The 12,790-nt window shown below is 43.5% G+C and overlaps 1 protein-coding gene across 1 annotated transcript; it reads left to right on the top strand.

Annotated features, from left to right (window-relative positions):
* Positions 1-2,258: 2,258 nt before the first annotated feature.
* On the top strand, positions 2,259-11,177 carry LOC139639902 (estrogen-related receptor gamma-like; the record flags this gene model as incomplete). The annotated part of the gene is made up of 3 exons (XM_071514055.1): positions 2,259-2,289; positions 10,820-10,926; positions 11,015-11,177. Coding segments are annotated over exons 1-3 (301 nt in total), but the record flags the coding sequence as incomplete, so codon positions are not given.
* Between the last annotated feature and the right edge of the window lie 1,613 nt (positions 11,178-12,790).

The raw sequence follows: 12,790 nt of genomic DNA, 5'->3' as shown, positions 1-12,790 counted from the left end.
TCTCTAATCTGTGAATGGTAAATTAATCCCTGTGGAGTTTCTATGGTTGTCTCTCTATGGAGAGCTATGGGGGATTAGGAAGATAGAATCAACACAGCTTCATAATCTCATATACAGACACCAGGCCTGGACAGGGACCACTGGGTTGTGTTTTAAAGCCACAATCAGCAAGTTTTCATTTATACATCGATGGTTCTGCAAAAATCATATCATGCCATACTGACAGATGAAATTATCTCCATCATAAAATAGGACCCATAGAATTTAAAATCCCCAAAACAGCAAAAAACATAACCAGTGGGACAATGAATTGTTCCTGTTGCATAGTGAGTGTGTTGCTTTGGCGGCCTCTCTTTGGAGATATGAGGACTTGGGAGAGGACAGAATGTAATGCAGGGTGGGGTATACCCACGGATTTGGTATTTAAATTGGAATATGCCATTGTAGAATGTTATTCTTGAAGGCATTCCATCAATTAAAACATTAAACTCTCTTGTAAATGTTGCCATTTGTCATTTGTCATATTGGTACCCCTTTTTAACGCAAAACAGTTGTGTTGTGTGGTATGTGACATTAAAGAACTGTTTTAACTTATCTTTTAAGTCATTTGACAACAAAAAATGTTTCCCGTCCGATGGTTTCATTTTTAGTGGCAGGGCTGCCCTTTTTGCTGAGGCTTGGACTATGGATTGTGTCTTTACAGGAGAATATGTTATGGCAGGATATTGTTCTGAGAAGGTAATCCAACTAGAGATCGATAGACTGTCACAACCCACTTAATTGAACAAGCTGGGAAAATGAATTTGTTATTGGCAAGATAGATAGATATAGATAGATAGATAGATAGATAGATAGATAGATAGATAGCGTACCCTTTTACTTCCTTTTATATTCACACATTTCCTTTTTATTCTTTTCCTTTCATTTCATTTTTCCATTTTCCACCTCCTTTTACCTTCTCCTACATACAACTCTGGATGTTGTTTTTTTCTTCAAAACTGTCTGTCAGCATAGTGTGTGTGTGTGTGTGTGTGTGTGTGTGTGTGTGTGTGTGTGTGAAAGAGAGTGAGTGCATGTGTCTCTCTGTGTGTAAGCTCCTCAGTTGTGTACACATGGTTAATTCCCCCAACAGACTTCTACACACGCACACAAGCGCACACACGCACAGACTGGTCATTCCTGCCTGCATCAGCATTGTATTGGAGGAGGGAGGGAGGAGGATACAGAGGTAGGAAAGGAGAAGAGGAGGTTGGAGGATGGATGGATAGAGTGATAGAAAGAGAGGAATACAAAGGAAAGATAAGGGAAATGATGGGGGAAATGGAAACAGTGGAGAAAGTAGTTCTTGCAAGCAATGCTTTGTCTTTTTGAATTACTTTGCCAACACATTCCCAAACAGACTCATTATTCTGTGTGTTAATCCAGTTTTAATACACCCTTAAAAATATTCTTCAACATTGTCTCTTGAGCAGTACTCATACATATACAGTATATGTACACACAGACATACTATCCTCTCCACCTTTCAAGATGACATGGCCCCAATGGAGCTAGCAGTGGCACACACACACACACACACACACACACACACACACACACACACTCCTTGACACGGCCCCGATGGAGCTAGAAGTGGGTAATTAAAATGTAAATATTGATATTTTATTATTTGAAATGGCTCCACAGCAATGCTCTTAATGTCACTCCATCTGTCGTCTCCACGGAGACTGGGGGTTGCCCTCGACGACCGTCTGCCCCCACCCGGCAACAGCTATAACACCCGACGACCGCCGCCGTGATGCCACGTCTCCATTTTGGGTCTAATTAAGTGTTAAATATTAGCGCCTGCAAACACAGAGGCAGCGCACACACACACACACACACACACACGCACACACACATACACAGTGACAGTACACATATCCTCCTCTCCACCTCTCTCCCTTTCTCCCCCTCTCTCTCTCTCTCTCGCTCCCTCTCGCACACACACACTCACACAGCACTCATCTCCACTCCAGCGATGGGAAGATTTTAAGTGTTAATCTTGCAGTGCTGCTGATGGTGTCTAATGTATGCAATTAACAGTCAGCCAGGGCTGAGGGTTTGGTAATTAGCTGGCTGTTCACACTGATTAGAGGCTACCGCAACCCTACTACTGCTCTACTCTCCCCGAGGCCGTAGAGGGGGGAGGTGGAGGGGGCTGGGGGAGGTGGAGGGGGGGTAGAAGGAGAGGACGAGCGGGGGGATAGCTAGACGATATGGTAGCCCACAATATGAGACGGGATGAAGGTGAGTGTGATGACGGGTGTGTATGCACGTATGCGTGTGAGAGAGGGAGACAGATGCAGGAAAGACAGCAGTATACTTGAGGAAACTAAATTCGTCTGGTTTGTGCAAACAAAAAGACACTTTTATGGAGAAAATGAAGCGCCACATTGGCTTCGGCCTCCTCAGTGTGCACAGGATGGCTGGCCAAACTAGTGGAATTCTGCAGTTGGTCTGAAATGTCACAATTGGCTGTGTGTCCTTGTGGGAAAGCGTCTCTATTTCCTTTTCCAGTTGATTGCCTCTGTTTACATCTGCGTGCTAACATGTCTGGTAACAGTTACCTCTTTAATCTTCATGCGCCCCCACTGGTTTGGAGTGTCAAATAAAAGAACAATACAAAGCTGCAACGAGTATATTCACATTTGTATGCGGCAAGGTGTTCAACCGTGGTTCGTTTTCAGGCGGTATTTTCACAATGAAGGCAAGTTTCCCTTCATTGTGACTATAGCGCGTCTTAAAGGAGAGAGGGGAGTGGAGGGAGATAGAGAGACAGAGGCAGGGAAAAGGGAGGGCCGGAGGTCAAAAGAAGGGGTGAGGAGAGAGGGAGGAATAGAGATGGTGAGTGGGTGTGGGGTAATATTCTATTGTTTTCTATTCTATTTTGGCTACACTTTGGCCACACCACACTCACACACACACCTTTGACGCACTGATAGATGGGGGTTTGATTTGGCAATGGGATTTATTTGTCAATGAAAGATGAAGCTCAATTTGTGATATGCAATTTCATATGGTATCAACTCCACATGACACACTATGTTTTGTATAATCTAAGTGAGTATGCACATGTATGAGTGTGTTCGTGTGTGTGTGTGTGTGTGTGACTGTGTCTTTAAGCCCTTCTAAATTAGCTGGTTCTCTGGGTAGATTTGTTTCCATCTCGTTGCGCATCTCTGTGTAATTGGGTCAGCTGGTGGATGTGTGTGTGTGTGCATGTGCGTGGATATGTGTGTGTGTGTGTGTGTGTGTGTGACAGCATTTGTCAGTGTGCATGCTTTTATTTTTGTGTGTGTATTTCTTGTGTGTGTGTGCCGTTCTAGCTTGGCCAAGACCATCACAGGGGGTCCGTGTTCATTTGGGCCGGCGTCTGGCCGTATGGTACAAAACAGTTTGGGGCGTGCGCATGCACACACACACGCACACACACACACTCAAAAAGCAGCAAAAGGGAGCACTTGAGTTGCACAGCATGCAACAATGCGCACACTAACACAAATTTAAACACAAACACATACAAAAAGCGGAGAGAGCATGGAGTCACACAACACTGGAGTCATACAACACAGTGTGCATACAAAGCAGCACACAAACAGACATACACACACACACACACACACACACACACACACACACAGGGCAGTGTGTGTGAATGTGCCTGAAACTGTTGGAAACCTCACGTGTCCCAATGCAATCTCTATCTCAGTGGGCCGGGAGCCTTAAATCTGTCCCCTGCAGAATACAATAGAATGTGTACATGCTACACATAGCCAATCCACTCTCCTCCTCTCACCTACAAGGAACTAAAAACACCATAACAACACCTGAAAAATGTTGAATGGTCCATTCATTACTACTTCAGAATTGACTATTGTTAAAATTAGAGGAATTATGAAAAAACAGCAATTTATTTATCCATCAAAAATGAATGAATGCGCACCTGCTGTTGTCCGTTTGAGTCAGTTGCTCAGCTCTCAGAGAAACTGAACAGGCTCTCAAAAGTAGCCAGTTTTCAGAGGGTAACTGTAATTTATATTTTCACACTAGATGAACACACATAGCCCCCCACACAGTGCCCCTACGCTTTGCCTAGGGGCACTGTGGCAGTGTTGTTGGGCACCACAGATATAATGCCAGCCACTCTCCAGTCACTAAGCGAACAGCTGGAATACACCGTCTGTAATGGGTATCACACCAGTCGTCTTTTGCTTATTTGTCAAATCTGTAGCTTTAGGCCAGCTTGCCACCCCATATACAACTACCTTCCAGAATGCTCTTAGTGTGAACTCAGTCTTTGCTGCATTGTGTTAAATTTCTGCGACAATGTGTGAAGCTTTTCCTTACAACCACCTAAGACTGATGCATCTTGATAAGTGTGTGACTCTTTGCTGTTGCATTATTGAGACAGACTGAGAGGTTTCCTATTAAATGTGCCCTAAGGCCATGATCATGCTCAAGTGCAAAGCACAGCGGTGAGTGTCGTTAGTGACAGAGAGGGCAAGAGCTCAAAGGGCGCAAGGAGCGTTACAACCTGCTAATTTCTACACAAATATCTAATTTGCGTTAGCTAGCTAACCTGAAGTAACAAAGTGGATGCCGTTGTTGAAAATAAAATGCCCAAGATAAATTGATTTCTCTTCTGCTCTTGAAGAAGAGAATGAGGAGCTAAAGTTAAAATAAGTGTGCCTGCTGTAACCACACCATTGACAATAACTAAAAAAAGCGTCTCATGTGATCACAGCCTAAATAGGCATTTAAAAGATGCAGTACATATCATTTTTAATTCTGAATTTTGAATTAAATCACACGTCATCCCTCTTGCTCTTTCACTCTCTGCTGTATAAACACCGTTTGAATAATCTTGTATCAACAAACTTCTCAGCAGTTTCAAAATAACACACAAACACATACAGTAAGTCACAGTATGAATCCTGCATTGCATTGCCGTGACAGTGTGTGAAGACTAGTCGTGTGTTAATAACTGGGACCAGATCAGCAGTACAACCAGTTCTCACATCAATCACATTAATACGCACACACACACACATATACACACACACACACACACAGCATAGCCTTATCTGACACATCATTTATTACAGATATACACAGGCACTCAAATACACACACACTCATATGTATGTATAAATACCCACACTGATGCCATAAACTGTACACACACACCACACATACACATACACACACACACACACACACACACACACACAAGTGCACAGGTACTCATAAGCATCACGATCAGATCTCACTGGTACGCATTTGCCCTGTAACCATGAGAAAACAAATATAGGGCTGCTGGATGTGTGTGTTTGTGTGTGTCTGTGTAACAACTGGGGCGTGAGAGAGGGCTATCCTGTGTGTGTGTATACGTATGTGTGTGTGTCTGTGTGTGTGTGTGTGTGTGTGTATGTGTGTGCCAGACTGTTGTGCGGTCTCGGGTGTAAACGTGCAGTCAGGACTCATTTGGCAGACAAACAGGCCGCAGGGTGGCTGGGGAATCGACGTGTGTGTGTGTTTGTCTGTATGTGTGTGTCTGAGAGAGCAAGGGGAAGAGAAAAAAGAAAGAGAGCACGAGAGCAAGCAGTAGAGGTTAAGTCTGCATGACTGCACTGCAGCCTCTTTCTGTCAGACCAATGTATGGCGCGCGCACACACACACACTATATTCATACATATATTGTGTTAATACATGAGCAGATACACCCATACATACAGTAAGTACACAAACAGACAGACACACACACACACCCCCAAATAGATAGTTGTGGTCATTCAGGTAAACAGTAGACCTCACTCTCACCCTATCCCACCACAAACATTATGCATACACCTGTATTTGGTTAATACACATTCACACAATTAAAAGAGGAGAGGAGAGGAGAGACCAAAGGCAACAGAGTGAACCAAATGTAAACAATACAAGTGGATTCATCTCCAAACAAACTAGATGTACAATTAGTTTTAACAATATCAATTTTAAGTTTTTAAGCCACCTAGCATTAGTAGAAGACGCAGCTAACATAAACAATTTGACTCAAAAAAGCACCACGAAGGATATGAAGCATAATGTTGGGAAATTACTAATGCTAAAGGTCACGACTGTAAATGGTGTTCAATTTGTGCCAGCATCAGTGTTCTCATTTACCACCTTAACCTCATCAGACCATCTCTACCCGGCTAAGACGAGCAAGTTTAGTTTACATCTGCTTTCCACATAGTGTTCCCTATCCTGAGTATGACTTAATTGAAATGTGGCCAGCTGACATCATGTTGCATATCAGAACACACACACACTCACACATGATCAGAGGCACAACAGGCCATCATTGAGCATGTATGAGATGATGTTGGCTTGGGTCTCAGATAGATTTACAGCAAATATAATATTTGTTATCTCATAAAAACCTCAAACATAACTTTACTTGCAGGTTTATGTCCTAAGGGTAAGAGTGGCAAGCACACTGTTTAGCTAGCATTAGACATATTATCATAACTAATTTCACATAAATAATACAGTATTAATGAGGAAGATTTGGTATGTCACATGTTCAAGCAAAGCCTTGACCTTAATTGATTTGATTAGCTTATCTTTAGTATTATCAGGTTCATTCTACATTACACCTCACCGACCCACACACACACACACACACACACACACTCACAATACACAGCACACTACACCATATGTCCCATAGAAAAGCCATAAAACATAAACAAATACACATACACAAACACACACACAACAATAGGCAGAGAGGAAATGTAATTAGAGCCAAATAAGGAACCTTCTTTTGTCAAGTTAAATCACAGGTATAAAAGAAAGGTCTTCCCTTCATCCCCCCTCTCGCTCTCTCTCTCTCTCGCTCTCTCTCTCTCTCTCTCTCTCTCGCTCTCTCTCTCTCTCTCTCGCCTTTCTTTCTTCTCTCCTCTCTTCCCATCGCACTCTCTTTCTCGTGCTCTCTCTCTCTCTCTCTCCATCAATACCTCTCTCTCTCCATCATCAGCACTAAATTCCCATTGATGTTTCTTTTCTTCTGCTGTATCGATCGCTTCATGAGAAGGAGGGGAGGAAGGGAGGAAGGGAAGAAGGGAGAGATGGCGTTATCTGTTAATTAATTTGTCCTGAAGCCGGCCGCCTATTAATCAGACAGATAAGAGGCATTGGATGGCTGAGCGGCGCAGACAGGCTGTTAGGGAGGGGCGGGGGTCGGGGAAACACACACACACACACACACACACACACACAAACAGAAGACAGTCGTGTACACACACACACACAAATAGAGATGTGGACAAGCTCATGCAGAGACTCACTTACAGAAATGTGTACGCATGGGAATGTATGCATACACATAAAATGCAAACATGCAGGCAAAAAAGCAGGCAAACACACATAGACAAACATACAATGCAACCATGCGCATTCAAATACGCCACAATATAGGCATGAACATATGCACACAGACACAGACACTGGCAGACAAAAATGCACACACACACTACACACAAGCACCACATCCTGATAAAAATCATTGATGGACCTCAATAAAAAAAGCTCCACTTTCAGCTCAATAAACTAATCATGGGGCTTTTAATTATTGGTGTTTGCTGTGTGTGTGTGTGCGTGTGTGTGTGTGTGTGTGTGTGTGTGTATTATATGTGTGGTGGGGAGGGAGATATTTGTTGATAGCGGTCTATGTGTAAATCTAATTATTTACCAACAGCTAGTAATATGTAGTGTTTGAGATAATGCTTACTCTCAGACTTGTACACACACATACACTCTTTGTGTGTATGTGTGCATGAATGTTTCTCTGTGTGTTTGTGTGTGTGTGTGTGTGTGTGTGTGTGTGTGTGTGTGTGCGTGTGCGTGTGTGTGCTACTCAGTCCCAAATTGCTCTATTGGAGCCGCTCAATGGCCACTGGTGCTCGATCAAATCCCACCAAATGAATGACAAAATAACTAAAGTTAGACTAATATAACAATAATAATTAATAAGTACAACAGAATATAACCATGATGCACATGGATGTATCTGACCTTCAACAGTGCAGCTCCTATGTCAGCCCACTGAAAACACACACACACACACACAAACACAGCAACAACATACAACACCACTCAACAGCATTAAATGATGATAACCCCTCACTCAATTTTTTCTGTTTCCTTCCCTTCACTTGACCCCAGGGTTTGAGGAGATTCTATACCTGTGTGTGTGTGTGTGTGTGTGTGTGTGTGTTAATTTTAGCAATGCCAGCTCTTATTCCCCCTGCCCCTGATGAGTGGTGAAGTACTAAGGACCCCCTTAAGACATCTGCCTCTGTGAATGAGAGGTGTGTGTGTGTGTGTGTGTGTGTGTGTGTGTGTGGGTCTGTGTGAAGACCCCCTTAAGAAATTCACCTCTAATCCCTTCTGATGATTTCATTAAGTAGAGGAGAAGACACTGCCAGTTGGCAATGATACTGCTCCCTTCACTGTGTGTGTGTGTGTATGTGTGTGTGTACATATGTGTGTTTGTGCATCAATCATATACTGTATATTTGGATTCATCCCTCTGTCTGTGTGTGCTTATGTGTGTGCATCTGTGATGTGTGAGTACAGCAGTGTGTACAAATGTGTCCATCTATACGTGAGTGTGTGTGTGTGTTTGTGTGTGTGTGTGTGTATCCTAATGTGATGAGAGATGTTAACGGTTGTAGATAGAATGAATTAGAGCTCGTTACAAACAACAATAGCCTGCAACCTGGGCATAATGAGACGCCTGCCATTACCCATCAACACACTGGGAGATAAGAGCCCCTAACACACACACACACTCACACACACACACACACACACACACGTACCCACACACACTCCCTACCATCTCAAGAGGAGGCACATCACAGCAGATGTTGTTGAAGAAATATCTCCCTTCTCATCTGCCTGCTTCCCCTGGCAGGATGCTCCTCTTAAACACACACACATACACGCACGCACACACACACAGTGAGCTCTGACAGGTGCGCTCACCTAGGCCACTGTCTTTGTCTTTCTTATGAAGGCGTCACACACACACACACACACGCACAAACACTCACACACTCACACACACACACACACACACAGGCAGGCAGGTGTGAATAGACAGGTGTGTGAGGAGAGGACAGCTGCGAGGAAAGGTGTGAGTGGGCAGGTGTTCCATTAAAGAGATAGAGAGACAGAGAGGGAGAGAGTGAGGGAGTGAAAGGGAGAGAGAGAAACAGACTGATACACTCAGTTAGAGAAAATGATAAAAAGAAAGAAAAAGTGATGAAGAAACACAATAACAGAAAGTGAGGTTATATATCTTAGTAAGGAAGAGAGACAGTCAATATAGAAAGTTAAGGTGCAAGAACAAACAAAACAAAGCAACAAAAACAAAAAAAAACAGCTAGCCAGAGTGTGAAAGAGAAAAAGACATGCAGACAGAGATGTATAGAGACAGACGGAGAAACAAAAAGTGAAGACAGAGACCGAAGCAGACACACAGATGGTCAGTCACACACAGAGACAGACACACACAGATAAAGAGGCATAGATTGAGATTGGAGAGAGAGAGAGAGAGACAGACAGATACAGACATAGACAGATAGAAAGACACGGATTGACACCGGAGAAAGCAGGAGGTTTGAGGCTGTAGCAGCAATTAGTGTGTGTGTGTGTGTGAGCGGCACAGCAGCGATGGCCAGCATTGATCCATGGAGGTTGTGTCAGGGGGAGATAAGGCCTGCCTTTCCCCAGAGAAGAGCCCCCGGCACAGGAGGAGGAGGAGGCCTCTGGTCAGCTGGATGATGAAGGGGGGGGCAGGGAGGGAAGGGAGGAGAGCAGGCCTTGACCCTCTCCCCTCGCTTCAAAGCCAGCTTTATTTGCTCTGTTTCTCTCCCTTTCTTCCTCCTCCTCACTTTTACTTTCAGATTCCAATTCAATTACTTTACCAGCATGACTGTTTATCAGACACAGTGTTGCCAAAGCAGTATACAAAATGTACATTTTCATTACCAAAAAAAATAAAGTTTATCAGTCTTCCCACTGGTCACTTCACTGGACATTTCTGGAATATCATGGAATTTTGGGAGGTGTTTTCCAGACAGGGAAGGTCAGGGAGTTTGTTCAATTATCTGGGAAATCAGGGAATATCGGGGAATTTTACTTCACTTTACAAGAATAAACCACAAGTTAGTTGGTGGTTTTTCTCCACAGCAAATCCAACAGTAGTAGAAACCAGACTGTTTACCCCTGTACAACTTTTCTGAGCTGAAAAACATTAACAAACCAAGAAGAAATTATTTGATTGGAGATAATTGATTGACTTTCTCAATTCAATTCAATTCAATGTGCTTTATTGGCACGAAAGTTCACAGACAATATTGCCAAAGCAGCAACATGAATATCAGTCTAGGTGTGTGTGTGTGTGTGGGTGTGTGAGTGTGTGTGTGTGAGAGAGAGTCAGTGCCTGGACAGAGGAACTGGGTTGCTGTGTGTTCAGCTCCCGTACCCAGAGCCTCCATCGCACAGTGAGGATCAGTAAACTATGTGAAGGAATTAATGTTTGCTGGTAACAAGGATTACACACAACACACAAGGGTTTCTCTCTCTCCTTGTCTCTCTCTCGCTTCACTTCGTTTCTCTCTTCCTATATGGAATTAATTTTGATCAAATTTGATTACCATTTAACATATATTTCTCTCCCCAACTTCCCTCCCTTTCCTCTCCCTGTCTCAATCACCATCAGGTTTCTCTACGCTGTCTTTGGCAGACCAGATGAGTCTACTGCAGAGCGCATGGATGGAGATCCTGATCCTGCGTGTTGTGTACCGCTCGCTCTCCTTTGAAGACAAGGTTGGTTGTGTCTTGCTCACATCAAATCAAACCTCAGAGTACACAGATTTATTCTTAATCTCTTCACCTGTCCATGTCTGTGTTTTAGCTGGTGTATGCTGAGGACTACATCATGGATGAGGACCAGTCTAAGCTAGCAGGACTTCTGGACCTGAACAATGCCATCCTCCAGCTGGTCAAGAAGTACAAAGCTATGAAACTAGAGAAGGAGGAATTTGTCACTCTCAAGGCCATTGCTTTGGCTAACTCAGGTAAGACGTCCTTCACTCTCAGCAGATGTTTGTGGTGGCCATTTTGTGTCCCTTCCCATGAGCATTCAGTTAAACTCAACCAAAAATTGTTCCAGTAAAATGATTCATACACACTACTAGCCCATAGCAGTAAGGATGGTATGGGGCCCACTAGGATATGGCAGAATAAATACTCTGTGTAAAGAAATTAACAATACTGTTATAACACCATTTTGTATATAAATAAAATATTGTATGCAATTGTATAGGTTCATGAAGCAAGAGAAAGAGATTTAATATTATATTAATTTAATGAGTGTTAGAGAGAGAAAACCCTCTCATGTAGTTTTGATCTTGCTTTACTCAGAACTACAAGCTACCGTATGGCCTTGGAACACAGAGGTGCTACACAAATAAATGTGTGGCTATAAGAGTGTGATGGGACAACTGTGTGTGTGTGTGTGTGTGTGTGTGCGTGTGCGTGTGCGTGCACGCCTGGTGGAGAAAGAGTTAATCCTAGGAATCTCCAGTCCCACGGGACTCATTTGAGCTGAACCATCAAAGGACTGATTTAAATACTCACCACACACACACATACATACATACATACACACACATACGCACACACACACCGACAACCATGACACATACTCTCACACATTGGGACAGTTAATCTTTTCCAGTAAAGCCATGCCATCAGCTGTCCGACCTCCCCCTTTCTTTGGCACCCCTAAAGCCCCACACACACACACACACACACACACACACACACACACACACACACACACACACACACATACACACACAGTTGTCCCCTCATACTCTTATAGCCACACGTGTTCAAACATTACAGATGCATACACGCATGCATACACACACACAGACGCACACTACCAACACAAACACCTTCATACGTACACATGCGCACATACACACAAACACACACTCAGACACACACACACACCTTCAACTTGAAGCCCCCCCCACCCCCCACCCCAGACAAAGTGGCGATCCCTTTTACAATTAGCATAGTCGTCTCTTCAGATGCCTGTTAAATAAGGTGCAATCATTAGCACCCAAAGTCTGTCGATAAAGCCCCCTCTCTGATGTTGTCCAGCTGCATCGACAACTGACTGACACACACACACACACACACACACACACCCCTTCTTCCTCCCATGACCCCGTCTTTTGAACTTTGTCTTGGAAGCCGGCCAGCTCTTCAGTACTCTTTAATTACAAGGGGGAAGCTGTCAATACAATGTGTTTAAATGGGAGAAGCAATGGGAGAGCTTTGAATAGGGAGGGAGGGATCATTTGTTCTGATTCTGCAACCATCTACACACACACCCCAACAAGTTCTCACACACACACACACACACACACTCACACACACATATACAAATTCACTCATACACAATCACATATGAACATTTTCAAAAACACTGGAGTCACATATGCACATTTTTAAAAAGACTGGCACACACACACTCAAACATAGACAATACATGTGTATAAGCATACACAAATGCACACCACACATACCACACACACACACACACACCTCTCACAAAATATTGACAGATTGTTTTCCTGAGGGCCATGTGTGACAATCAATCTCTTGGCCGTGCCTG

The sequence above is a fragment of the Centroberyx affinis genome, unplaced genomic scaffold (genome assembly GCF_046629955.1).
Source record: "Centroberyx affinis isolate AG114_WGS23_722 - 3 ecotype Tasmania unplaced genomic scaffold, CSIRO-AGI_Caff_v1 ptg007903l_1, whole genome shotgun sequence".
Lineage (NCBI taxonomy): Eukaryota > Metazoa > Chordata > Actinopteri > Beryciformes > Berycidae > Centroberyx > Centroberyx affinis.
The sequence above is the reverse complement of the archived record's forward strand: the minus strand, read 5'-3'. Positions and strand labels throughout refer to the sequence as shown.